This window comes from Theobroma cacao, chromosome 6 (assembly GCF_053813885.1).
Source record: "Theobroma cacao isolate CCN51 chromosome 6, ASM5381388v1, whole genome shotgun sequence".
NCBI lineage: Eukaryota > Viridiplantae > Streptophyta > Magnoliopsida > Malvales > Malvaceae > Theobroma > Theobroma cacao.
Window position 1 is genome coordinate 25,475,517 of NC_142644.1, and position 27,074 is coordinate 25,502,590.

Here is a 27,074-nt window from a genome sequence, read left to right on the forward strand (position 1 = left end):
ATGAATTTCCTAATGCACTACAATCCAAGGCATGTCATTCCTCGCAATTCACAAACGTGATTCACACTGAGAGGCGAAGAATTTGCAATTGGGCTTTTCCAGTATCAAGTGTAAGCAATGATTTAAATAAGGTTTGATCAGAAATGGCAGCCAACAAGGTTGAGAATAAGTACCCATAGGGTGTAGGGAATACTAGCCTGAGCCTGACAGATGGTGCTAATCAGCCTAATCTTTTGTTTTTTTAATATGGTTCCGGGTGTATTAATTTATTGTCCAGAATGCAGGAAAGTTATCTTATGTTATAAAAATGAGAAAAGAAGGAAAGCAGCAAAGTTTAATATATCTGTGATCCACTAGCTACAAACACCTTTTAAAATTGATTAATCAAAGGCTGAAGGCATCATTGTTATGCCAATCCAGATGAAGAAAGTGCAAGGAGCTAATAAAGAATAGCTAGTAGTAGTAGATTATCTATTCTGATCACATGTATCAGACAGTGCTGTCTGATTTTGTCCTAGCTGTCACAGAGCATAATCGATGTCCAAGTTTGATGGTCAAAACCTAACTGATCTAATCTTTAATGATCACCTTAAACAAAAGCATATGCAATCTGCTTTAGTATGAGATATTGAAACTGGTGGAACTTCCTGCAGCTGCCAGAAAAGGTTTTCACATTTGCCTTGATTGATTGGCTGGACAATGGATGTGAGGTCAATTATATTTATATGGGTAGAAAAAGCTGTCAGGAAGGACAAAGCTCTAGCAAATATCCGAGGATAAAACTTAAAAGTCTTTTAACCATAGAACAGAAATGGGGTTATCTCCTTTGTTTTGATTTACAAAAGATTTCACATCACTTGAGCTGTTACCAATAATTGGAGTAACACCCATGTCTACAATGTTCACATAAAATTTTTTGGATAGGCAACTTGTTTCCCACTTTCTTTCTTTGTGTTTTTTGGGTGACAGGCGGCAGTGTTCAAAATTTAAACAAGAAACTAGCTATTCACGGCAAAACATTCACATGGGGTCCTCCACCCAAATCTAGAAAAGTGATAAGTGGCTCTGGGAAAAAACAGAGAAGAAAATGAAACAAAAGTTAAAGGGGTCCACTATCAAAAACGTTTGTGCTGTCAACTTGCCTGTGTTTGTGGATAGATAGAGAGAGGGAGAAATGAAACTCTGATGACATCACAGAAATGCAATGGAAAATAGGCCATCAAACCTTGAAAAAACAGGGAAATCAAGTAATCACCGGGCCCTGGCTTTGTTGTCTGATTAAGTGATTCTCTTTCTTTATAAGCACTGGTGCTTTCTTTTAAACTACCTCGGGTAGAATCTTCTTTATTATGAGCACTTAATTTTACTTTCAGCTCATCTTTTTCTCAAAATAAGGGATGCCAGAGGCTCCAAGTGATTGCCATTGATTAGGACAATATAGTAGTCAAAAAGGACTGTCATCATCTCCAATTTGAGGTTTAAGCTTATGGTGTTTCAATCAAAAAAGAAAAAAAATTGTAATAAACTCCAAGCTAAAGCTGCTTTCTTCAATTTGTCCCACAGCATCTTCAGCCCAAAAAGGGAAATAATTCTCAAGATCATTGCAGAATTGTATGTTACAACTAGTATTTTACTCAGTTCCCCACTGAGACACAAAGCTCAGAGAATCATGAACAGCAGCTTCTAAACTTAAAGAACCTGCAATCTCTGGGGGGTTATAAAAACAGTATATACCAACCCTTCACTGCAATCTACAAGACACAATAAGGAATCTCTTTTGACAAACATGGGAAAAGAATAAAAGTGGGGTTGTTGAAGGTTCCCATCAAAGGCAGATCAACTCTCTTAATTAATGAAAATTAAACATCAGTGGAACTGAAAATGCTTCAAAACTGTTTTTAATGACAGTTAAGCACTCACGCTAGGTCCATTAAACAATAATTAAAGATGCAGACTACGTACAGATAAGATAACCCTATACTCATTTATTAAAAAGGGGTACATGTAGCAAAAACAAAAACAAATTCACAGAATCCTGGCCACAGTTTGCAGATGTTAAGCATTAAAATGCTTGATTTCAACAAAATAGCATAGTTATACATGATTACAATGGTAAATGTCTAGGATGTTATTTCAATGGAAAAGTGACGACTGAGGATTATGCTGAAGCTTCACAATCTCAGATGCATTTCACACTTTCATTGAAAGAGTTACAGATTTTTTTTTCACTTCAGGATCAAAATACTCTTCTTATTCCACAGGGAAAGAGAACAGAATTTATACCAAAAGCTCAGCTTGATCAAATTTACCCAGATCTAATTCTCTTCTGACTAGCTTTTCCATCAGATTTGAATGTCCCAGCTGAATCGCCTTCTGATGAAGCCTCCATTGACCTGGTGAAGGAGCTCGAGAGATCAGCATAGAGATCAACTACTCTTCTAATATTGTTATTCAACTCTCTAATTAATCCCACGTTCCGGCTCAAGTTATCAGGGATCTTTGACTCATGGTTTTGGTTAATCTCGTTGATTAGCAGCCTATTTTGATCTAGGATGCCTTGAACTTGCACAAAACTCTTTTGAAATGTCTGCAAAACCTTGCCATCTACTTGAGTTCCATTACCAAATCCTGAAAATATGTCGCCTTCCATTCCAAACTTACTTCACTTCAACCAAAACCAGACTTATTCCTGCAGCAACAATAGTGCACATCCAAATTAGAAAAAAGAAAGAAAAGGATAAAAGTTCTGATGGCACTCATCATTGCTTTATCTGATCTCTGTTTACTCCTAAAAGACAAAATGAAATAATAAAAATGCAACATGGATGGAAAGGCAGGGAACAATTTAGCCTCATATTTGGTTGCTGAAGAATATGAATGCAAAAGAAAGATAAAAAAAATTTTCAACCCCTTAACTTTATAATTTGGATTATGGGAGGCCGAAAATCTCACCAAAGTTAGTTAAGTCAAAGAGTTTAACAGTTTGGCTAGGTTAAAATCAGTGCTAAAAGATTTTCCTTTACCTTTCTCCACCTTTTCTGAGCAACCAAGCAGAGGACTGGGAGTGTATGCATAAAAGACAACGCATTAAGCGCATAAAAACAGACACTGGTATTGTTTTGTGTCATAAAAAAAAGCAGACTCCTTTGCCCATAAAAGCAACCTTTTTTCCTAATATCTTCTAAAGAAAAACAATCCCAAGTTCTCATTTTAAGAGACCCCCACAAAATCATTCACCTAAATCTAAAGAGATATTATTAAAATAACACATGAGACAAAGGAAAAAGAAAAACCAAACCTTGGCGTAGAAAAGGGAAGGGAAGGAACTAGGAAGCAATTTTTTTATAGCTGTTGTTTCCAATATATAGTTATAAAGAGATATCCCTCAAAACAACGAAAAGAAACAAAAAATGAAAACTTAAAAGCAGGTAAGATATAGTATATGAGCAAAAAAAGGGATTAATTACCTTAATTACCATCAAAACAAAATAAATATAGTAAAACAAAATCTGGGTTGATATGCATTTTCCATTTCTTACCTTGAAACAACAAGACATGTCTAGGGACAAGACAAAGGGGAAAAGCAGCAGAATTGGAATCTCTTTCTCCGAAAAAAATTATGGGATTTTGATTTTAATTTACTTTTCCTCAAGAAAAAGAAGAAGATATGAGTAGTTTTAAAAGGATTGGAATGGAATCTTCTATTGCTTCTGGAGATGGCTGAGAAAGAGAGAGATTAGATTCAACAGAGAGGCCCTGAAATCATGAAACCAACAAAGAAAGAGAGAGAGAGAGAGAGAGAGAGAGAGAGAATATAAGAAGGAAGATTTGATTGACACGCACAGAGAGACGCAACTATAACGTTGTTGTTGATTTCTCTCTGTGTTTTGTCTCTCTCTAGACTTTTTAAGAGAGGGCAAGCAAGGCAAAGGCAGAGATATTTCTCTCTTTCTTTTTTTTTTTTTTCCCCCTCTAGCTCTCTTTCTTCTTTACCTAGTCCTCCCTCCTCGTTTACTTCACCTGCTGCAGTACTTTTAATTTTTGCTCGCTTCCGGTCATTGGTTGTGTTGCTTCTGTTTTGGGATGCCGAGGTTTTATACCCTACGAATTTGGCCACACTTGTTTTCATGGGTATGCGGATACTTGGAGCTGTTTTGGGCTACATCTTCACCGTTCGCTTAGATTTCAGAGGGTTGATTAGCCGTTGGATAAGCTATTGCGGGGTGACGATGACACTGTCATGTACCAATGCGTAATTTGCTAATTTGTTCTAATTTTTTTGGTCGCACTTTATTTTAAAGTAGATGTAATTTAATAATGAAATAATTTTAAAACAATTTAAAAATAAAAAAATAATTATATTTTGTGTCTAATCAAAGCTAATGTTCAACAAATATCGTCAATTTTAACAATTTTCCATAACAATATTACCTACTTGAGTAAATACATTTAAAGATATTAAAACAACAATATAATAATAATTCCTTTTTTATTATTCCAAAGTTGTGTGTGTTAACACGTCTGGGCTCATTTATGAAAAAATGTAGGCCCGTTAAGTTCAGCGAGAACTGGGCCCATGATTCCTCTAATGAGAAGACTATCACAAATGGAGTAAGCCCAATTACTTTTAAATCTTTTGATCACGGGCCAGCCTACCGCCTCCATTTTTCTCTCCCTCCGTTATTTTCAGCAATTTTTCTTTTTATCCAACTTCCTTCTTATAGTGCTGTATGCCCGTGTCTCTCCGTCCAACCTCTGTTCTTGCTCGCCGTCTCCGGCGAACACAACCCCAGCCAACGGTGGTTTTTCTTTACTGTTCTTATTATTCTTTCGTCAATGTGAAACAGCACTTTATCTCTCAAGACTTCAAAGCAACCTCGTTTCAAAATTTCGCTCTCAACGGACGAAATTAAAGAAAGAATTTGATGGAACCGATACCACCATAGACCAAAAATGGACTCGATCATCACCTCAGCTCTCGAAGAAATCTGCTTCCACGGCCAAGGAGGCATTTCTCTCTCTTCTCTCTGCTCCAAACTCGACATCCCTCCTCCTCTCATATCCCCCCTTTGGAAAAACCTCCTCTCCATTCCCACTCTTCGTTTCAAGGCACGAAACGCCGAGTTTTTTAGCCCTAGCGATGACTCGATTCAATGCGCCGAAGACGCGGAGAAATTCGAAATTAAAATCTTAGCCGATGAAAAGCTTAGAAATAATTTCGTTGGACTTTACGATGAAAATGTTCAAATTTCCTCGCAGCAACGTCGCACTCTTGAGAGGCTTGCTATAGCTAGGTTTGCTTTCGTTAATTATCTAGATTTTTTATTCAAAATTTTAGAAGTTATTTGTGTTTTTTTGTGATGAATTGCGAGAATGGCGCTAAAATTTACTTATTCCTGGGTTAGTAAAACAATTTTGCATTCAAATTGTGTACGCCAAACTAATAATTATGCATATTGTTCTGATTAATCGCGGAGGAACTTAAAGTCAGTGAATTGCAACTTCATATACACATTTTGATAATTTGCCATGTGATTCGTAGGTGGTTGTTCTGATTGTTAAAAGAATACAATTAATGGGTAAATATAGCATGAGAATAATTGATCAAGTGACGGGAAGGCTGGTAATTGCTGGAAATACACAGACAGACATATTTACTTGTCATGGACTTTACAAGTTGTTATTGAATTAGGGATTAGGATATCGTGGTTAGAAAATAAGAGTGGTAGGTTAATTTGGTTGGTGAAATCTTAAGTGTCATTGTCTTTTTTCTGGAACCACAATTCTAGCAATGATTAAGTGAAATAGGTTATTAACAGATGGTACTTGCAGAACAAATGGAGTGACACAAAGTCAGCTTGCCAAGGAATTTGGAATTGAAGGGAAGAACTTCTTTTATATATTGAAGAACCTTGAATGCAGAGGGTTGATTGTGAAGCAACCGGCAGTGGTTAGGAAGAAAGAACCTTGCACTGAAGGGGAGTCCAGAAACAGTTCACCTGTGACGACCAATTTGATATACCTATATCGATATGCAAAGCGTTTGGGCTCTCAACAGAGATTTGAGATTAACAAAGAGGAACAAACTGTGGAGAATCTTGGGTATGAGGATGAAAATGTTCCAGATGAAGATGGTTTTGCTTTAGAAAATGTTAAAGAGAATGTTCTCGTGAATGATTATCTACCAGCAATGAAAGCAGTTTGTGATAAACTTGAAGAAGCCAATGGAAAGGTCAATTATGTTCAGAATGTTGTTAAATTCGTGGATTTGATTTTGTGCCATTGTGCTGATTTTCCTTCTGTTGAAGGTTCTTGTTGTCTCAGATATTAAACGAGACCTGGGTTATACGAGATCCTCAGGCCATAAAGCCTGGAGAAATGTAAGACTGCTGTATTCACTTCTTTCTTCTCTCTCTCTCTTTCCTCCCTGTAAAAGGGATGGGGGAGGGGGCTCATTGTAATTTCTATTTAGACCACATTTTGCTCTTTTTTGATGGTTTTTTGGATTTGTCTTCCTCATACCATGCCCTTCATATATGTTCCCAGATCTATCGCAGGTTAAAAGATGCTGGTCTTGTTGAGGATTTGCAAGCTGTTGTGAACGAAAAGGTGATGTAAATGTTTAGTTCTTGCTTCATGCTCTTGCGAGACTTCAAATTTACTTTTTCTTCTTTTACTTGAATATGAATCCCAAGAAAAGAGTTGTATTGATGGGTTTACATCTTGTGAGGATTTTTAAAAAGATATTATAGCAAACTCTTCTTCCTCTTTTTTTTTTTTAAATGAAATTTCTCTATACATATATCATCAAATACTCAACTTGGCTAATGTAAGTTTCAAACCTAAAGTAGGGCTGATGGTAAATGAATTTGGTTCTATTCTCTAACAGGTAAGGAGCTGCTGAATCCTTCTTTACTACAACTTTGTGCTTGCTTTATTCCCTTTTTTTAGCTTCTATTCCTGTTTATATATTCCCTAATTAGCTGATATTCACGACTTTAATCAATGTAGTAAGCCATACTAAGCACTTACACATCTTTTATGAAGAATGATTTGTTTTCCTTTAACACAAAATGTAAGATCACTTTGAAGTGAGTTTTTCATGCCTTTGGTCATTCTTTCTAGGCCTATATTGCTAATACTGGTGCTTGTAGTCAATAGTTCCATATAAGATCATGCAAAAATTCCTGATTACATTACATGGGCGTAATTCTGTCTGTTTCTGCACAAGTGCTTGTTTATGTTGTAATATGTTTCTATTTTCTCCAGGTTGAGCTTTGCCTACGGTTGGTGAAAAAGTTTTCTGAAAAGAATTTTGAGCCAAAACTTCTTGGGTTTGATGATCATCTTGACAAAGGGCAACAGCTAAAGTTTGGAAGGACGCTTCGAAATGTTGACCAGATCGTAGAGCTTCCGATTGATAATCAAATTTATGATATGGTTGATGCTGAAGGATCTGAGGGTTTGCCTGCGATGACGGTGTGCATATATTTTCTTGACTTTGCTTTATTATATCGGTGTTGATCTTAATAGTTATGATGCTCTGTTGTCGTGAGATAGTTCCTCAATTATTTGTTGCAAACTGAAGATTGAGTCTTCAAATGCAAATCAAGGCTTGTAGAAATTTACTAATCATGCTTTATTGTGTCATGAATTTGAATATGTAATGCATGGTGTTAATGGATTGAAAAAACATAGGCATACTTGTTATTCAATCAGTCTTAGCAATTCTTACAGCTTGTTCCTTTTGCAGCCTTAGTTGAAGACATTCACTTCAATATATGGTTGTCACCTAGTTCAACTGTATTAAGATTCTTTCTTCCATAAGGGAATTGATCAGCTGTAGCGTTGCGCTCAACTTAATTGTAGTATTGTCATGTTGGATGCTACATGGATGATTAAATCTCTTGAAATGCATGTATATTATGTGTTACATGCTTGTTGTTGTGGCCAGTCCTCTACTGCTAATTTGTCCAAAAGAAGTAAAAAATGAATTATTGACTCCCCGACACCCCCAATCCCAAAATGCATGCTGTTTTCAATGTACTACACCCTACTGACGTATGCCTGAATAATGCTGTAACTGGCAGATAGCAATAATTGTCTCTTTTGTAGTTTTATCAGGTTTTGATTAGGCTGCTTTTTACACTTTAATCTTATTTTTTGTATAGTTATAGAATTTTACTTTTCTGTGCCTTTTCAATGGCTGGTTTTGCATGAATTATCCTGCAAAAGCATGTCTTTTGTACCCTAACTGGTAACTTTGCATGTTCATAAGCAGGTGTGTGAGAGGCTTGGGATTGATAAGAAAAGGAGCTATTCTCGATTCTTTAACATGTTCTCTAGGTTTGGGATGCACCTGCAAGCTGAAAGCCATAAAAAGACTACAGCATATCGAGTTTGGACTTCTGGGAATGCTAATCCTAAATCATCTAATGCATTTTTGATTAAACCAAAAAATCCCCATGATGAAAATGAGATCTCTAATTTTGATGTTGGCAATTCAGAAGTTCCTGAGGGATCAAACCAAAACTTTATAGAGTATGATCCTTCAACTTCTGGAGGCAATTTTTCTACTCCTATGAAAGTGAATGATATGGAGAATCATACTGAAACCTCTTGTGGCTCCCTCGGAGAAACTAATCATATTGTTGTATATTCTGACAACATGCAAGAGTTTCCCTCTGAACAAAGTAATACTGCCTTTGATGCAGAGCTTGATTTAGTGAGTGCAGAGAGTGAAATACATCCTACTCCATCAAAATCAACCTGTTGTGCTTTGTTGAAGCCTCCTGATTCTGGCTCACGTCAGAGATATGCATGTCAAGTTCTGACTGCTGATGGTGCTCGAAGAGAGCAGAGGATACTCGAACGTTTGCAGGTATTTGCTTTATGCCAAGCACTAGACTGAAGGCTTATACTGGGAAAATAACATCGTTTCCTATCTTTATATTAATAATTCTAGAGATACAAACATTATTCTAATTTCTTATGCAGGATGAGAAGTTCATATTAAGACCTGAATTGTATCGATGGCTTGTGGAACTTGAGAAGGACAAGAGCACAAAAATGGACAGGAAGACAGTTGATCGAATGCTAAAGAAGCTTCAGCAACAAGGGCACTGCAAATGCATGCACATCAATGTGCCTGTTGTCACGAACTGTGGGCGAAGCCGTATTACTCAGGTGGTTCTGCACCCATCTGTTGAAAGTTTACATCAAGAGTTGCTTAGTGAAATTCATGACAGATTGAGATCATTTGAAATGCAAATCCGCGGCCATGGATCATCTAAGTGGAAAAACAATGATACAGTAGCTGTATTAGATGGTGTCCAGAGAACTCAGAGCCATGTTATTTCAGATGCCAAAGCTTCTAAGTCAGAAGCTATGCGTGCTAATGGTTTTGTGATGGCAAAAATGGTTCGCTCAAAGCTGCTACATGGTTTTTTATGGGGTTTCTTGCATAGTTCTCATGGATGGAATGGTGCCTTATCACTTGAGAAACATCTGCATGATCAGAAAAATCTTCATGGCTCATGCATTTTGTTTTCATTGGAAGCAGCCATCAAGGCCATTCCTCTCGAACTTTTCTTGCAAATTGTGGGAACTACTCTAAAGTTTGATGATATGATTGAGAAGTGTAAGAAAGGCTTTTGTCTTTCTGATCTTCCCATTCATGAGTATAAGCTTCTCATGGATACTCAGGCAACTGGAAGACTTTCATTGCTCATTGACATCCTACGGCGCTTGAAGGTATAATTACTTGGCCAGATTTGCAGTAGGATCATTATGTAAGAGTAATTCATTCTTCTGGAAACTGTTGTGCATTTCCTTCATTAATGTGGTTCACCATGCTTTCTCTTTGGAGATCCTCTTTCTAGAACATGAATAGTCTATGTCATATTCTACCCTATTATGTAGTTGACTATTAGTGGCATTGTTGTAATACAATGATGGCTATTTTAAGCTGTTGGTCCTCCATTGAATGTAATTTTTAGCATTTGACGTTTAGATATACAAGTCACAAATATTTTCTTGCCTTCTATAGGAAATATGATGTTAGCTGCTCTAGAGGACTGCTTTTTCTTATAGTCATTACATGAATGTGGTTAATTGTTATATTAGTTGAATATGTACTTGAAAAATTGCCTTTTTTAATGTCTTTTGCCTTGGTAGTTGTCTCTGTGAATGTAGGTTACGAGGAATATAATGATAGGAAAATTTGATAGGCATTAGCAGAATTCAGATTTGAATCTGTTTATATATAAAGGATTTATGCTGACATCCAATCTGAGCAGTCTTATATGAATTTAAATTCAATCAATAAGTTGCATCCAATTTTATTTTAGTTGCTGGAAAAGAAGATGGAATGTGCTTCATAATATCTTGTTAGAATGTGAAATACTGTTAGAGCATCCAAACATTCGTAAATGTATTCATATAATAAGCTTAACTGAAATGTGATAATATCGTGGAATAAATTTTACTTAGATTTGGTTTCATTCCAATAAAGTCATGCTATATCAAATTATGATCTGATTTATTTCAATTCAACCAAGCCTTAATCCCAAAGTAGTTGCGTTTTTTACATGAACCTGTTCTCACCATACAGCTTGATCTAAGGTGATATGATTGCAAGAAAAAAATGTTTCACTTGGTAGTTGGTTAAACCATCTAAGTTGTCCTCCTACTTTGTCCTTAATCCATCTTGCCTTTACTATCATTTATGATTTGATCTGTTGCACAAAATTAGGACAGTATCTTAGGGAGCATACCTGTTGATTGATATTTTTCTTTGAAAATTGGAATTGCTAGTTCAGTATAGATTCTTTTTTGATTAATTTCTCTCTGTGGTCCTGCTTTATTTTGGCTGACAATTTATTTGATGATGTAGTTGATTCGGCTGGTGCCAGGTGAATGTTCGGATAACAGAGTAAAGGTCCCACATGCCAATTTGACTCATGCTATGGAGCTTAAACCTTACATAGAGGAACCACTGTCATTGGTTGCCACATCTACTTTTAGATCTTTTGATCTTCGTCCTAGAATCAGGCATGATTTTATCTTGTTAAGTAAAGAAGCTGTTGATGACTATTGGAAAACTTTGGAATATTGTTATGCAGCTGCTGATCCAAGAGCTGCCTTGCATGCATTCCCTGGATCTGCTGTTCATGAGGTATGCACTAGACAGATCCATACAGACTAACATGTGTGGTTAGTTATTGAAAAAATAAAAATGGTTAACAATTTAAAATCTTAGTTGAAAGAATAGATTGTAAGAATAGGAGACATTGACTGTTAAAGAAAAATTGAAGAAACGTAGAGAATGTGGAAGGGATTCTTACCAGATTAGATTAGGCTTCAACTCATTTTTAAAATTTACAATGATAAACCAAGTCGATTTGACACTAAGTTAAGTTGTCACTTTAGGTATCACTGTGTGTGTGTATTATAATTTTTGTGGATGATTTAAAATTTCCCCCTTCTAAGCTTAGTTAAATTGCTGGAATGGGTTATAAGCCTTTTTTTTAATAAATTTGTGTCATTGTAGGTTATATAAACTGTTGCTTGCTCTATAACCATTGTTATTGCCTACTATGTGAAATGTAAAAGTGCTCTCAGAAAGTTGTTATTCCAGGTTTTCCTTAACCGGTCATGGGCCTCAGTTCGAGTTATGACAGCTGATCAGCGTGCTCAGCTTCTAAAGCGAATTTTGAAGGATAATATAAATGAAAAGCTTTCATTCAAAGACTGTGAAAAGATTGCAAAGGATCTTAATCTGACCTTAGAGCAGGTTAGATTTTATTTTGCTCTAATGTTATAAGGTTTCCTCCCCATTCCCTTCTTGTGACCAATCAGTTGTAATGTTTTGTTTGCTTTAAACAGAATCAAGTCCTATATTCCATTATTTTTCCTTTTATCTCCCACTTTTTTCTGGCTTTGGTTGGAATGATACATGGTGTCCTTCGATTTCTACAACAGGTGCTTCGTGTGTATTATGATAAGCACCAAAAACGTCTTAATAGATTTCAGGGTCTTCCAAATAGCATTGAGGAGCAGCATCAATTAGAAAGAAATAAACAGTCATCTGGTCGGAAAAGAAAGAGATCTTCAAAGATGAAATTGGTGGAGAGTGCAAGAGTTGATGCAAGAACCATACAAATGGACGAACAGAAAGTTGCTGCACTACCTGATAGCATTGATGGATTCACTATGAAAGAAAACGATTCTTTAGCTTCTTCAGTTGGACCTGAGGTCTTGCAAGCACATCAGGAAGCTGATCATGTTGAAGCTGTGAATAAGCCAGGATCACTTGAAGAAGATGACGATTGTTATTCCTTAATTAGCCAGTATGCCTTTCCAAAAATGAAGCCTACACGTAAGAAAAGATTCTCATGGACAGATGAAGCAGACAGGTAAACAGTAGTACTATATTTTATAGACTGTGGAAATCCACCTGGAGAATATCTCTTCAGTTAACAACTTGAATAGAAAGTGGAGATAGGAAGGATGGTCAATTTTGGTCCTTGTGTAACTCATATCCATCTAATGATGCTTGGCTAGCAGGAACTTAGTTGACTTATAAAATGGGTTGATAACTACATCATTTGGTGGGTAATTTCAGGATCTTCATTTATTGCTTCTGTTTAACATTTTTATACGGCAGTTAGTGGTCGTCCATCTGGTCAACTTGATGATAGATATTAAGTCATGTGACTGAGAAGAGGAAGGTGTTAACAGTATATTTTGTTAATTGCTTAGGGTACATTATTGTTCCTTGAGTTTTTACATCAATATCTTCTTTCCAGGGAATTGGTAACCCAATATGCAAGATACCGGGCTGCTCTAGGGGCAAAATTTCACCGTGTAGATTGGACTTCGATTGCTGGCCTTCCAGCACCTCCTCGTGCTTGTGCAAGAAGAATGACATCCCTTAAAAAAAGTATAAAATTTAGGAAAGCATTAATGAAACTATGCAATATGCTTAGTGAACGGTATGTGATACATCTTGAGAAAAACCAAAATAGGGCATTCAACAATAATGATTGCGGATTTCTTGTCCGATCTTCATCAGTTGAGTTCTCCAGTGGCATTGAACATGGTGAAGATGCAGGCTTTGAGGAAGAAAGATGGGATGATTTTGATGACAGAAAGATAAGGAGGGCTTTGGAGGATGTTCTTCGGTTTAAACAGATAGCTAAATTGGAGGCCTCTAAAAGGGTTGGATCTGTATCTGCTGAGTGGTCGAATATGAACATGAATTCAGAGGATTATGTAATTCCTGACCCATCTTTAGGGCTAACATCTTTTATGTTCTATTCCATTAATGCTCCCAACATTTCATAATATTTATTGCAGTTGAAAAGGTTTTATTGAATTTCCATCAACATGAAGTGTTTCCCAATATTTGGTAGATTATAACTATCTTGCTTTAAAGTACTCTTGGAAGCTGGATAGCTGAAATTGTTGTGTTTTTTTTTTTTTTGTCCCCTAGCAGAATCTACAGGGACCTGAAATGGTTTCACAAACTACCCTAGGTGAGGATATGGGGACTGGTGCTGGGCAACTTAAAAGCTCTATTCAAAGCTCAAGACACCATCGCTTTCATCAAAAGTTAGTTAAGCTTTGGAACATAGGACATGGTGTTGGCAGACAAGTACATGAATCTTTGGCTGTTTCTAATGCTGTTGAACTATTTAAGCTTGTTTTCCTGAGCACATCTACAGCAGCACCATTTCCAAATTTGCTCGCAGAAACTTTGCGGCGTTATTCAGAGCATGATCTTTTTGCAGCTTTTAGCTACCTTAGAGATAGAAAAATTATGGTAAATAGCCGTATCTTTTTTCTATGTTTTTAAGTTGTTGGAATCTATGCAATTTGCATACTGTTTCTGGACTTAGGTCAAAGAGCGATTTTTTCATACCATGGAATAAGATGCATAAGGATGCAATGAACATCTGCACTCATCAATTTCTATAGAGTTATGCTTCATTTCAGTCAAAATCTTCTGATGTTCAAGAAGATATCCTTGGAGTCTTAGTAGTTGGTGCTTTTGGCACCATTTTACTGTTTAAATTTATAGGGCTATACCTTCATCTGTCGCCTGTAGCTCAAGCAGCAAAGCTGGTGAGCAGGTCAGGTTGTATTTTATATCTTATTAATTGAGGAAAAAGGTGTCATGTTGGTGTGCTTTGTTCTGCTCTACTTGTCTTTGATGGCAACTGTGATATTAATAATTCAACTTTTGCTATTGTGCTCTAGATAAAGTGATTGTCTCCTTTTCGCATGGTCAAACTGTCTCAGATGACTTTGCCTTGCTTGCCCTTTACTTGGTGCCACCATGCCAGCTTCTTTCAACTGCATTTTTCTGATCTTCTCTCCTCTGTGCTGCTACTAACCCAGTTGCATCCCTCTGTTTACCCCTTTTTGAATCTTGACTCTGAATTTCCTTCAACTTTTGGCAGATTGGCGGTACTTGCGGCCAACCTTTTGTACTTTCTCAACAGTTCTTGCACAGTATTTCTAAGTCTCCATTTCCTCGGAATACAGGAAAGAGAGCAGCTAATTTTTCTGCTTGGCTTCATCAAAGAGAAAAAGATCTTATGCAAGGGGGGATTAATCTTACTGAAGATTTGCAATGTGGTGATATTTTCCATTTATTTTCTCTGGTTTCTTCTGGTGAACTTTCTGTTTCCCCATCCTTACCTGATGAAGGTGTTGGAGAAGCTGAAGACTTGAGAAGCTTAAAATGTAGGGCTGAGGATAGTGAATTATGTGATGCTGATAAGGCTAAGAAATTAAAATCCATAGCAGAAGGTGAATTTGTTTCACGACGAGAAAAGGGTTTTCCTGGTATAATGGTATCTGTGTATAGCTCAACAGTTTCCACAGCTAACGCTTTAGAATTGTTTAACGATGAGGAGACTTGCACCCTTGCATTCGGCAATGATGAAACCACAAGTCAGAAGGTTAACATTAGTTCAACTAATTCTGACTATATGAAGGAAATGCTTCAGTTGGGAAGTAATGTCATCATAGCCTCCAAGTCTAGTGAGTCACCTTGGGAAGCTATGGCTAGTTATGCTGAGCATCTCTTGTCAAAACCTTCTGATGAAGGGCAAAGCAGTCACTTTTATCCTGAGATCATCAAGGCTGTTTGTGCTGAAATTCAGAAGGCTGGTGACCAAGGTTTGAGCATAGAAGATGTTTATAGTATTGTCAATTTGCCAGGTATTTTATTTTTGGTTGTGTATGGATATGTTTGTACTTGCAATTCCTCTTCATATTTGGGAAAAGATGATATATCTATGTAAATCCCAGTTCATTGAGTGTTTTGAGATGTTCCTCTGCAGGAGAAATGACGCCTGAAATCATCATTGATACGCTCCAAGCGTTTGGAAGAGCTTTGAAGGTTGTTATAATTAACCATTGGGAATATTCATTCTGTCTAATGTGGAATACTTTTCTCAAATATGTATTTGCTCTTTGGCCTTCTTGCCAATGGTGCAAGGGATGGGTTATTTTGGAACAGGTCTTAAATTATTAATAGTTATGTTCCAGCAGTCACACTTGAATAGGCTAAAACAAAAAATTTCGGCAATTCATTTGTATTTATTTCTGTTGGAAAGCAGTTTTTTGCTCCTTTTGGGACAAAAGAGGAAGAGAAAAGCATGGCTTGGTAGTTTATACTTTGGTCATCAAAGCATTAGACACGATTTTTAACTTTTCCATTACCAAACTGTTGTGCACTGATGTGGTGATGGCTTTCATACAGGTCAATGGTTATGAAACTGTTCGTGTTGTTGATGCTTTATATCATTCTAAGTATTTTCTTGCTTCAAGTCCTTGTTTCCATCAAGATCATAAACCACCTTCACCATTAACGTCCCAAGGAAAGGATGATAGCAACTTGATCCTTCAGCAAGAAAATCAGAGTCTTGATACTGCTAACTTATCGGGAAGTGTATCTGTTGGTGATGTGCACAAAGTTACTATTCTTAATCTTCCTGAAGAGCATGCCTTATCTTCGAAGGAAACTCCTACTAGCAATGTGAATGAGAGCTACATGGCAGGTAAAGTTGGTTCATCAGAAGGGGATAATGAGCATGAAACTTATAAGCCTTCTTTAGGTGAACCATTGGTGCCTATATTGCCTTGGATAAATGCAGATGGGACCATAAACAGGATGGTCTACAATGGACTTATCCGCCGTGTTCTTGGTATTGTGATGCAAAATCCTGGGATATCAGAGGTACAGACTTTTCTGCAGACAATTCTATTACTGATGTTTAGAACCTTTAATTTCACAAAAAGAGGAATGCCATGGTCTTTAGAAAGCAAGTAATGAACAAGAATTTCTGCATTTGAAGTGACTTGACTGACTTTTTAGAACTTTTAATTTACAAAAAGGGGACCTTTTTAATGCATTCAGCAAACTGTTTTAAATTGCATAAGAACTTTGGATAGTTTTTGCAAGTCATGAATTCAGTTTGGTTTAGTTCATGTTCAGAAAAATTTTGAACCGAATTGAAATATTCTATTTCTAAATTGTAAAACTATACCAATATGAAATTTAACAGTTTGGTTTGATAAGGTATTTCTCAGTTTTTTTAATTTTTAAATGGCTTTCAAATTTGCAATGATTATTTTGAGCCTATCCATTTGAATTCCTTTTTTAAAAGATAAGGTCAATTTCAAATTTTAGACTGGGTAAATTAAACATTTAAATGAATGATGACTTCAATTCGGTTTTGGTTTGGACTAATTCAGACATTAAATAACAAACCTTGAACTGAAAACTAAACTGATTGATTTTTTTCATTGTTGAATCAAAGCCAAAACAAACATTAAGATTCAAAGATTCAATTTGTTTTGGCTTTTTCTTTTAAATTTGAACTATTCTGTTGCACAACCCCACTTCTGGGTGGTTTGCCCAGTGCTTGGGTAAGACTCTCATTCGTGGTAGTTTGGCTTGTCGAGGTGAAGTATTAACAAAATGTGTTTTTTTCATATGCATTTCTGACTTTCTTTTTCTTTTTCCTCTCCAATCATTGAATCAGGAGGATATTATCTGCCGAATGGATGTATTAAACCCCCAGGTATGCTGTTGTACTTTCCTTTTCTTGAGGGTGAAGATGGAAGTTTGTAGCCTTTAGGCTGAATGTCTTGCATCAACCCTGATGGCTAGGATGGGCAAAATGCTTAATTGATATCATCATATAAAAAATGAATTAGGTGTTTGGAAAAAAATATTCTGCACGGTTTTATCTGACTTTTTTCTGCCTGTAACTCACAAATGTGAATGATGAGAACTAGGAAGTGCCAACACAGAGCTGCAATTTTTTTCTTTTCTTGTTTTTCTTTTTCATATTTGCTAGATAAGTTACCAAGTCATGGTCTCAGTAAAGTAGGATCCTAGGATGGATACTGTCCCCCAACACACACAAAAAAAGGGGAGAAAGAAAAGGAAAATATAATGAGAAAATAGTATAAATTTATAGATATATAAGTGTGCTCATTAATCTGTTAATGGTGTAATGAGTCCATTCTGGTATGCTTACAACCGGTAGTTTTTACCTCATTATGCTTATCTAATGATTTAACCTACTTTTTGACTTGAATTCTCTCTGATGTGCATCTCTAAACTTTCTGCAGAGCTGTAGAAAGTTGCTGGAATTAATGATATGGGATAAACACCTCATGGTGAAGAAGATGCTTCAAATGACAGATAGTGGTCCTCCTGCCCTTTTGGCGACCCTTCTTGGGAATAGCTGTAGAAAATCAAAGTTGGTGTTTCGCAAACATTTCTTTGCAAATCCTACAAGTACATTTTTACTGTAGGAATGCTTTTTTTGTTTTGTGTAAATATTATATGCCATAGGTCCAGAGCTGCAGTTAGAAGCTGAAATTTGGTTTGCTTGTCATCCCATTGAAGCAGCTGTACTCTAAACAATGCTGAATAGGAGTAACTTATCTTGAATCTACAAGTTACATACTGAATAGAGATTTTAGCGTCAGCTGGGAATTTGTGTACAACTACGTTTATGCCATCGTTCTTGTTTACAGATAGTATGTAGCCTACATTGTTGACTATGCAGGGAAAAGATTGCAATCAATATGGCATATATCTCATAAGCTTGCAATGGCATGGAGCTGTCAGCAATGTCCCAACCTTTAGCAAGCTATATATGTGGGTATTAAAGGTTTTGTTTGTCAAACCTGCATAACATTGCCTTTTGCTCTTCTGCTCCTCCTCTCTCTCCAGTTAGCTACTATTGATGCTCTAACTTCTATTGCTGGAAAGCCATTATTGTTAGTGAAGTCAAGTATATGTCATTGCGTAAAAAAAGGCATAGGAATTGCTGTGAGATTACTTGCTTACAAGGAAGGAATCTTCCAAGTGTATGAACCGATGCATAAATGAGACTTTCAAGTACTCTTGATGTTTAGTCCAGGGCGCATGACCTGTGAACTTTTGAGTAGATGCTAGCGATTTCCCTTGAACTTTAACTTTTCTCTAGGAGGGAGCACTTTTGCTTACAATTATCTAATCATATAGACTCATCATTTTATAATTGTGAGTTTTACATAATATTTTGATCGACTTTGCACAATTCATGATTGTGGGGGCGACAGATAAATCGTTGCATGAAGTGGTGGTATAATCATATCCAGATGGTTAACTTGGGGACTAACCGCTTGATCATGAGTTGGTCTCGTCACAGTGTCAAATACAGATTGCTATATGTTAAAAGCAAGAGAATGAAAAACAAAACACCATTTATAACAATAGAAATATCTTCAACAATTCACTTATTTAACCATTCGGCTTTAAAAGATATTGGGCGGCATGTTTATAATCGTTGACAGTCCATGGATAACAATCATTTGCTCTTTAATGCAAACTGTTTGTCTTGAAATATTATAAATAATCCATCAAAAAGTTGGGAGAGGAATGAAGGAAAATTCCCCAAAAGTCAGACAATGCTGGAGGATTGATGCACCCGCTTCCATATTTTTCAGCAATAGTTCATAGCGTTCAAAGTCAAGTAAAAAACAAAACCGGCAAGCGAGCTGCAACAGCTGAAGCCTTGTTTCAAATGCTGCTGGCATAAAATAAAGTATGAAGCTGAATGAGCTCTGCATTGCTGTTGGAAAAGCTTGTACAAGCCAACGACTGTAGCATCAGATTCAGAATCAGCATTAAAAGAAGTGTTTCTCCATCAACAAAGTTGAGAAAATTCAGAATCGCTAAACCCCTTCTCGATAAGACAATAGGAAGAAAGAAAAGGAAATACTATGTTTTTTTTTGGTTTAAGCTTGAAAGGAATGAGCAGTGAGATGATGCAAAAATTCCATAAAAACGACCGGCCTAGATACCTAGTCCGTGTATAGACTGTTGAGTGTGTCGACAGACACAAAAACTCGGGTACGTAAGTACTTTGCTGTTGCTCAATCTAACCAAGCCACATGTTTTTGACTTCTGACTTCTTCTGCCAACTAGATTCCACACGTGCCAACCCAACAATGCCCCAGCTCCCCCCTCCCTTCTGCTGACGTGCACGGTCCAGATTCCCTCTCTTCAAACCTCCTCTCTCTAATAAAACTCTCCTGCAAATTTCACCTCTAGGAAAATTAAAAAAGAAAAATAAAATTCGGACTCCACCATGGATTAGCAATTCGATCAGAAATTCACCCCAAAAGAAAAAAGAAAGAAAAAAGAAAAGAGCAGGGCATGGCTGAAACTGCATCTTCATCAGCCTCTCCGAATCCCATGATGATGGACCCATCATCATCAACAGCGACACCGCCATCATCATCGGCGACGACAAATATTAACCCAACACCAACACCACCACCTCCGACAGCATCGGCGACGACTACGTTAACACAAACTCCCTCAACTACTTCCTCAATTCTACCTCAAAGTAACAACCCTTCTCCTCAAATCCCTCCTCCTTCGCCTTCCATTGACCCTTCACTGCAAAACCCGCAGCAAAATTTACAACAGCAACAGCACCATCACCAGCACCAACAGCAAATCTCGCAAATTTCGTCTCCACCTCTCCCTCCTCTTTCCCAACAACAACAGCAACAACAACAACAACTTTTACAACAGCAACAAACGCAACAAAATGTTGCAGCTTTATCCAATTTCCAAATCCAACAAACCCTTCAGAGATCCCCATCTTTTTCACGCCTTAACCCACTCCAACAACAACAGCAGCAGCAAAGCCAGCAGCAGCAGCAACAACAGCAACAGTCTCAGTACGGCACCGTTTTAAGACAACAAGCAGGGTTATATGGGCAAATGAATTTTGGTGGGTCAGCTTCAATTCAAGCTAACCAGCAACAGAACCAGCAGATTCAACAGATAAGCAATCCCAATTTACCAAGGTCAGCTTTGATTGGGCAAAGTGGTCATTTGCCTATGCTCAGTGGTGCAGCTGCAGCTGCTGCTGCTCAGTTGAGTTTGCAGCCTCAGCTTTTAGCTTCGGTATGAATCTTTTTCGATTCGCTTTTGGGAAAAAATTGGATTTTCTAGCCTTTAAAGGCATTTCCTTTTGTTGATTTTAGTGTTTAGAAGTATAATTTTTAATGAATTTGTTTTTGAAATCATCATATCTATAGTTTTTTTGTCCTTTTTTTTCTTTTAGCTTGAGAGTGGGGAGGTTGTTTAAAATTATGTAATTGCAACTTTGATTACTAGTTTGGGAGTGAAATGAACGAGTTGTTACTTGCTTTGATGATTTTTTTTTTTTTTACAGTATTTTCTCCATTTTGGATGCAAGTTTTTTATATTGATTTTATGTTATAGAAGTAACGAGTTACTAAAAGAATTAATATCTCAGAACAACTCTAGGGGTTTATGCAGTGTGACCTGAATAAATTTTTTGTGATAAATGTGATTTCAAGGTGCAATCTGCATTTTTTCAGTGTTATTTGTCTCCTTTCTTCTTTTTCCTCCCTTTGTGTTGGGGGGCATGGGGAAATTTGAATGGAATTCTGCATTTTAATAAATAATTTAGGTAAGTCAAAATTTTGTACTTGAGATCTTACTGTTAGCTAGAGTTGGAATTCATTAATGATCGATGATGTTTCTATTTATTTCCAAAAGATAGTCTTTACCTAGATTTTTTGTAAGTTTATTCTTTACCTAGTTGATGGTTATTGTTGGTCAGTGTCTCCATAAGTCAAGTATAATTGGTACTTATGGATTACTTTCCTTGCTTTTTTAAAAGTAACAATTGCATTGCTCTGCTCTTTAAGCACTCTGGAGTTATTAAAGGATATATTTTGTCCAATATCCTTTCTTGCTTCAGAGCAATTTTAATGGTATTAATAATCTGATTATTGCAGAACAGATTACTAGTTAGGGCTTGATAGATAATGTTTCTAACTAATTTTATTTTCCTTGCTTATAGAAATGATTATTCTTTTCTAAATTCATTTGAGGATTTTGATGTAGCCGAGGCAGAAGGCTGGCTTGGTGCAAGGGTCTCAGTTTCATCCAGGAAACCCCACTGGGCAATCTTTGCAAGGGATGCAGGCAATGGGGATGATGAATTTGAGCTCACAACTGAGGGCTAATGGAAATCTTTATGCTCAACATCGGATAAATCAGGGACAGATGAGGCAGCAATTATCACAACAAACTCAACTCACATCTCCTCAGGTATTGTTTCTTCTGAGGCTGCTTTGCTGAGCTCTTTCCCTCAATGGATTTCGTGAACTAAACACTTTTTCTTTTCTATCTTCTTTCTATTTTAATTGTTTAATTTGAGAAATCATTGTCTGTGTAGGAGGAATTTGTCTAGTTTATCTATGAGTATAGATGTTAAAGTTTGCATTAATATAGAACTTACCGTTTGTTTTTGTGGACTCTTTAAGCTGTGATGCAATTTCGGGACTTCAATTCCATTGATGTCAAATTCGAACAACTAGAGTTCTTTTACATTGCAATGCTCTTTAGTTTTCGGTGAACATAAGTTTACCATGCTTTGGCTTATGTCTGATCGGACTAGATCAAGAAAAGTTTTAATTATGTATTGTTATAATTGGTAATGTGCAGCCTTAGGTTGTCTATTCTTTCTGTAGTATGTATAGATTAATACCTAATAAGTGAAATGGAAATTATATATCTCCTTTAATGCACTATGGAAAAAAATTTTTGTGGTTATTCCAAGCTGGGTTTAACTAACTGTTAGTTAAGTGCAATGAGTACTGTTAATAATTATTTAACATCTTGTGCAAACAATACTTTTATTTTTTATCAAGTCATTATGCCTTGTAGGTTATTTGAATGACCTGTGAGACATACTCCACTATTTTTTAATGAAAAGTGAGATCTTCAGTTGTATTTCATGGAACTGGATGGTTGGCACTATTCATGACAGTCATCTGAATTTTTTGTTCTATACATTATAAAAGATCATTTTAATGTGTTTCATGAAAAGGGGATGGACTTCATCATTATTTGGTATCTTGTCTGCTGATGAAGACTTGGAAATTAGTGGCATGGTTTTGTAAACAAATAGCCATTCATATTGTTTGATAAACTTTTTTCATAAGGCACCTTGGCAGAATTAGAATCTTGTTTAAGATGTTTTTGAGAAAAAACGGCCATTCTTATTGTTTGATAAACATTTTTCCATAGTGCACCTCGGCAGAATTAGAATCTTATCAATGATGTTTTTGTGAATAAACAGCCATTTATATCATTTGATAAACCTTTTTCATAGTGCACCTTGGCAGAATTAGATCTTATCTAAGATGTTTAGACAGATTTTGCATTTATCCACCAAGAAATGCGAGTGTGGATGAATGGTTGCACATCTTTTGGCGTGTAGTCATTATATTGTACTAGTTTAGAATGTTTTTATTTTGAATTTGCTATACTGGGAATGGATGCAAAATTTACCCATGGCCTGCTATTTAGGTCTGTAAATAGAGCTAAAGTAAAACCAAATATATTATGTTATCTCATTTCTTGGGTTTTTTTTGTAATGAACCTGTCTTGTTACGCAATTGCCACCTTTGATGAAAATTTTCTGGGGGTAGGCAATATTTAAGAGGTTTTGTTTATGTGGTTTTAATGCACGTCTTCCAATTAAGTTGTGTACATGATCTCAGTCTGCGGTGTGCCCTCTGTAAAACACAGGTTCAAAGCTTACCAAGAACATCTTCCCAGGCATTTATAAACCCTCAGTTATCTGGGCTGGCTCAGAGTGGACAACCGGGTATGATGCAGAACTCTCTCTTGCAGCAACAGTGGTTGAAGCAAATGCCATCAATATCTGGTCCAGGCTCACCTTCATTCCGCCTTCAGCGGCAGTCACAGGTCCTCTTGCCGCAGCAACTGGCTTCGTCTTCTCCTCAGTTGCACCAAAATTCTATGGCCTTGAACTCTCAACAATTGTCTCAGTTGGTACAACAGCAGTCACAGATGGGACATTCTCAAATGCAGCAACCACAGCAACATCAGCAGCAGCAACAACAACAACAACAACAACAGCAACAGCAGCAGCATCAGCTACAACAACAACCTCTGCAACAATTACAACCACAACAGCCACCATTGCATCAGCCTCAACAGCAGCAGTCTCCAAGGATGCCCGGACCTGCAGGCCAGAAATCTCTGAGTTTGACAGGATCACAGCCTGATGCAACTGCATCTGGTACAACCACACCTGGGGGAAGTTCGAGCCAAGGAACTGAGGCAACCAATCAACTTCTTGGAAAGAGAAAGATACAGGATCTGGTTTCACAGGTTTTTCCTGCTTTTAACTGTGTGTCTTTCATTCTTCCTCTGTTAGTTTCCAATGATTTTCTTCTTTATTTTGTGATAAATTGTGACATTCATCTTTTGGCTGTGCGCAGGTTGATTCGCAAGGCAAGCTGGAACCAGAAGTTGAAGATCTACTTCTGGAGATTGCTGATGACTTCATAGACTCTGTAAGGCTTTACCTTGCTGATATTGCCTTTCTGTGTTTGGGGTGGTGGGTATGTGCATGTGCCACTCATATTTTTTAGCTTCAGGTGGCAATAGACCACAAATCATAATATAAATAATGTCAGAGTCTGAGCTGTTGTAATATAAATACTGTTAGCATTACGGAGCTGTTTTATGTTAAATTTAGCTAGAATATATATTTTTTAAAACTACATGAAATTCTTCCTCTTGTGCTTAGCAAGAGAAATTGAATGTTTTGGGCTCAGAGTGGATGGTTTGGAAGACGTGTTTATTTAAGTCATTTGATTTTTGTAGTAACTACATTTTAGAGTGGGAAAAGAGCATTTTAATTGGTATAACCCGTTACTTTGTTAAAGAATTTTAGCTTTTCTGTCAGGTAGTGCTATCTTGCCATTACTTGTAGCCTATATGATTAAATTGCCCCTGTGTACTGTTGTATTGTCTTTTTTTATTTCTTTCTTTCAATCTTTCTTCTTATTCTTCACTGTTTCCTACCTCGTTCTGGGTACCTTTGATCAGCAGTTAAGTAATAGTCTTCTTGGTTTAAAACTCACATCCTTTCACTCATTTTCAGGTGACTACATTTGCATGCAGTTTGGCAAAGCATCGGAAATCATCAACATTAGAGTCCAAAGATCTCTTGCTACACTTAGGTTTGTGCTGCATTATTTTACATTTCTTTGGAAGTGTTCTTTATTGATGTGAGGATACAATGGATATTCCATTAGTGCTTATATTTGTTATCTTGTGGGGAGGAATAGTCTAGTTTTTTATTATTTGAAGTTGGCATACTCAATGACAATGTATAATTTGTTTGAAAGTTGCTTTGCACTTTCTTACAAGAAACAAAAAAGAAGTCTAAGCTTACAATAGCAACTAAATATATCCCGTTGCTGGCTGTCAGTACAATTTCTGAACTTACTATAATTTATGTATAATTTATTTTCTGTCAAGAGTGGTTTCCTATGCATTTCTTATCTTGTGTGTATTATGCATTGCTATATTGACAATAGTGCAGTGTTCCAAAAAGTTTTAGATATTGTGTCTGCATAAGCTAGCCCACTATAGTTTCTTCTTACTTTAATTTTAAGAGAAGCTAATGGAGCTGTAACAAATGTTTTACATGGGATTTTGTACAGAGAAAAACTGGCGTTTGACTATTCCAGGATTTTCAAGTGAAGAGCGGAACCAAACAAGACCTGTAAGGATTTCTGTTTGTCATTTTTGAGTCAGTGTACAAAATGTCTTAGAATCTTGACTTTATGCATGTGAATTCAAATTTCCTTTTCAGGGTCGTTTGTGCTTATTTAGTAACTCTTTAGTTTAACACATACCTATGATTGTTAAAATCTATTCTGTCAATATTAATCTTTTTCATTTTATATTTTCCTGTGCCTGTTAAATTGAACTATTTTGAGCTATCTTCTCTGTAGCATTTGTACTGTTGTTATTAGCATAAGCATCTTTCATTTTATATGGAAATCTTTGATAATGTGCAACATAATAAACAATACAATTGATGAATCTGAATCCTGATTCTAAAACATGCAGTTATCAAGTGACCTCCACAAGCAGCGTCTTGATATGGTGAGTTAAATTTTCAGTACAAAAGTATAATCTGTGTCCAACTCTCCTAAGGTATCTCCTAAAGCATTAAAACTTTTCCTTTTATGCAAATTACTTGATTAGATCCGGGCACTGATGGAATCATCACAGCCTGAAACAACTGCAAATAATCCTAAAGAAATGATACGACAAGGGCTTGGCAACCCAGTTGGTGCAAACCATTTAATGAGACCTTCACCAAGTTCTGAGCAGTTGGTATCACAAGCAGCTGGTTCACAAATGCTCCAGCAAATAACTCGGTATTGATGTGCAGAAGTTGTCATTCATAATTTGGACCCAAAGTCAATGTGTATGGCTTTCTGGACAGTGTAGGTGAGCAAGATGATTCACTTTCACTAATGATTTAGTGTCTCTCCTCTCTCATTTGTCACTGTCCAGATAGGTATTACTTTCTTGTTTACTCATCTATGCTGTATCTTGAGCTTATAAAAATCCATGCCAGAATATATCACATGCCTATTATCTTTGTATCGATGAGATTCATTCTCCGCATGGTAGGGTTATGATCTGAAGAATCAAATCCAACATGCCTTTTTCTATCATTTTGCAAGGATGTAATATGAATCATTTCATTGCTGTAATCATGACAAGATGCTTGCATAATTACTAAAGTCACACTAGTGTCATCCTTTAGTCTAATTAGCTGGATAAAGATTGCATATTAACAATCCTCTTATCATTTAAATTCATATTTTATCCCAAAATGTTCTTCCCTGAAACTTAAGAACTTTAAAAGTCGTTGATTTGTCCCTTCCACTCATTTTTAGTTTATTCGGCTGCAAAGCTTCATTGTCACTACTTGACTGCAGCTTTTATATTGGAGCCTTTATTTAGTTTCACATTTAAAAAAAAAAAATTTTTAGCTTGGCAATTACATCAAAAAAGTTACTTCAATTTTAAAATAGGTGATATCTTTCTTAATCTTGTCTGGCTGCTGGACTTCCCCAGAACCCAGTTCAATGCTATCTAGATCATACTATGTTCCTTGAGGTCTTGTTAGTGGCATTTACTCAATGTAAGTTTTCATTCCCCTTTTCATACTAAATCAACTGACATTGTCAACTGCCTCCTATGCAGGTTATGGTAACTGAAGCTTAAGTTGTAGTAGATTGACAAAAGCAAAAGCTGTAATTATTTGGTAAGTATCAGAGGCATGGATCAAGTTGTGGAAAAGATCACACCATTTGACCATCTAATTTATCATTTTCTATTCATGATTTTTGAGGTGAGCAAGACTATATGGATGGGAGCCATAAGGAGAGTTTGTTCCCCAGTCTAAGCTTTTCTGCCTTGGGTGGCATCATAGAGCTTGGATGGGTGCGCGTTGTATTCTTCTTTATTATTTATTTGAAAATTATATTTTTCCCTGATTTTACTTGTTGCCCCATTTGATTTCTAGATACTATAAACTACTAGGCTGTCTAAGCACGTTGTTTCAGTGATTGATTTGTTAGGTTAAATTCTTTTCATTGAA

The 27,074-nt window shown here is 36.5% G+C and overlaps 3 protein-coding genes across 7 annotated transcripts; 2 read left to right on the forward strand and 1 right to left on the reverse strand.

The window, feature by feature from the left end:
• Nucleotides 1–1,965: 1,965 nt before the first annotated feature.
• Nucleotides 1,966–4,082, reverse strand: LOC18596207 (protein ELF4-LIKE 4-like). Of its 2 annotated transcripts, none has more exons than XM_088807714.1 (2): nucleotides 3,540–4,082; nucleotides 1,966–2,689 (listed from the first exon to the last, which is right to left on the reverse strand). In XM_088807714.1, the coding sequence occupies exon 2, from the start codon at nucleotides 2,648–2,650 to the stop codon at nucleotides 2,306–2,308; it is 345 nt and encodes a 114-aa protein (XP_088663840.1). In that variant the 5' UTR covers nucleotides 2,651–2,689; nucleotides 3,540–4,082; the 3' UTR covers nucleotides 1,966–2,305. The 2 variants fall into 2 exon arrangements, with proteins under 2 accessions (XP_088663840.1, XP_017978871.2); XM_018123382.2 differs by lacking the exon at nucleotides 3,540–4,082 and adding an exon at nucleotides 3,024–3,375.
• Nucleotides 4,083–4,704: 622 nt separating this feature from the next.
• On the forward strand, nucleotides 4,705–18,069 carry LOC18596208 (B-block binding subunit of TFIIIC). Of its 3 annotated transcripts, none has more exons than XM_018123380.2 (17): nucleotides 4,705–5,294; nucleotides 5,833–6,232; nucleotides 6,309–6,380; nucleotides 6,547–6,609; nucleotides 7,270–7,479; nucleotides 8,282–8,881; nucleotides 8,998–9,753; nucleotides 10,895–11,176; nucleotides 11,639–11,794; nucleotides 11,983–12,416; nucleotides 12,810–13,275; nucleotides 13,496–13,825; nucleotides 14,466–15,231; nucleotides 15,354–15,412; nucleotides 15,776–16,252; nucleotides 17,061–17,099; nucleotides 17,656–18,069. In XM_018123380.2, exons 1-17 carry the CDS (start codon nucleotides 4,954–4,956, stop codon nucleotides 17,839–17,841), a joined length of 5,637 nt encoding a protein of 1,878 aa, XP_017978869.2. In that variant the 5' UTR covers nucleotides 4,705–4,953; the 3' UTR covers nucleotides 17,842–18,069. The 3 variants fall into 3 exon arrangements, with proteins under 3 accessions (XP_017978869.2, XP_017978870.2, XP_088663460.1); XM_018123381.2 differs by having other exon boundaries at nucleotides 13,499–13,825; XM_088807334.1 differs by lacking the exons at nucleotides 4,705–5,294; nucleotides 5,833–6,232; nucleotides 6,309–6,380; ... (3 more) ...; nucleotides 8,998–9,753; nucleotides 10,895–11,176 and having other exon boundaries at nucleotides 11,653–11,794; nucleotides 12,027–12,416.
• Nucleotides 18,070–19,567: 1,498 nt separating this feature from the next.
• EER4 (Transcription initiation factor TFIID subunit A) lies at nucleotides 19,568–27,074 on the forward strand. 2 transcript variants are annotated; one of them, XM_007024547.3, is made up of 9 exons: nucleotides 19,568–20,497; nucleotides 21,470–21,676; nucleotides 23,162–23,770; nucleotides 23,881–23,955; nucleotides 24,549–24,627; nucleotides 25,114–25,175; nucleotides 25,526–25,561; nucleotides 25,664–25,839; nucleotides 26,678–27,074. In XM_007024547.3, exons 1-9 carry the CDS (start codon nucleotides 19,736–19,738, stop codon nucleotides 26,685–26,687), a joined length of 2,016 nt encoding a protein of 671 aa, XP_007024609.3. In that variant the 5' UTR covers nucleotides 19,568–19,735; the 3' UTR covers nucleotides 26,688–27,074. The 2 variants fall into 2 exon arrangements, with proteins under 2 accessions (XP_007024609.3, XP_088663904.1); XM_088807778.1 differs by having other exon boundaries at nucleotides 19,570–20,497; nucleotides 25,664–25,912.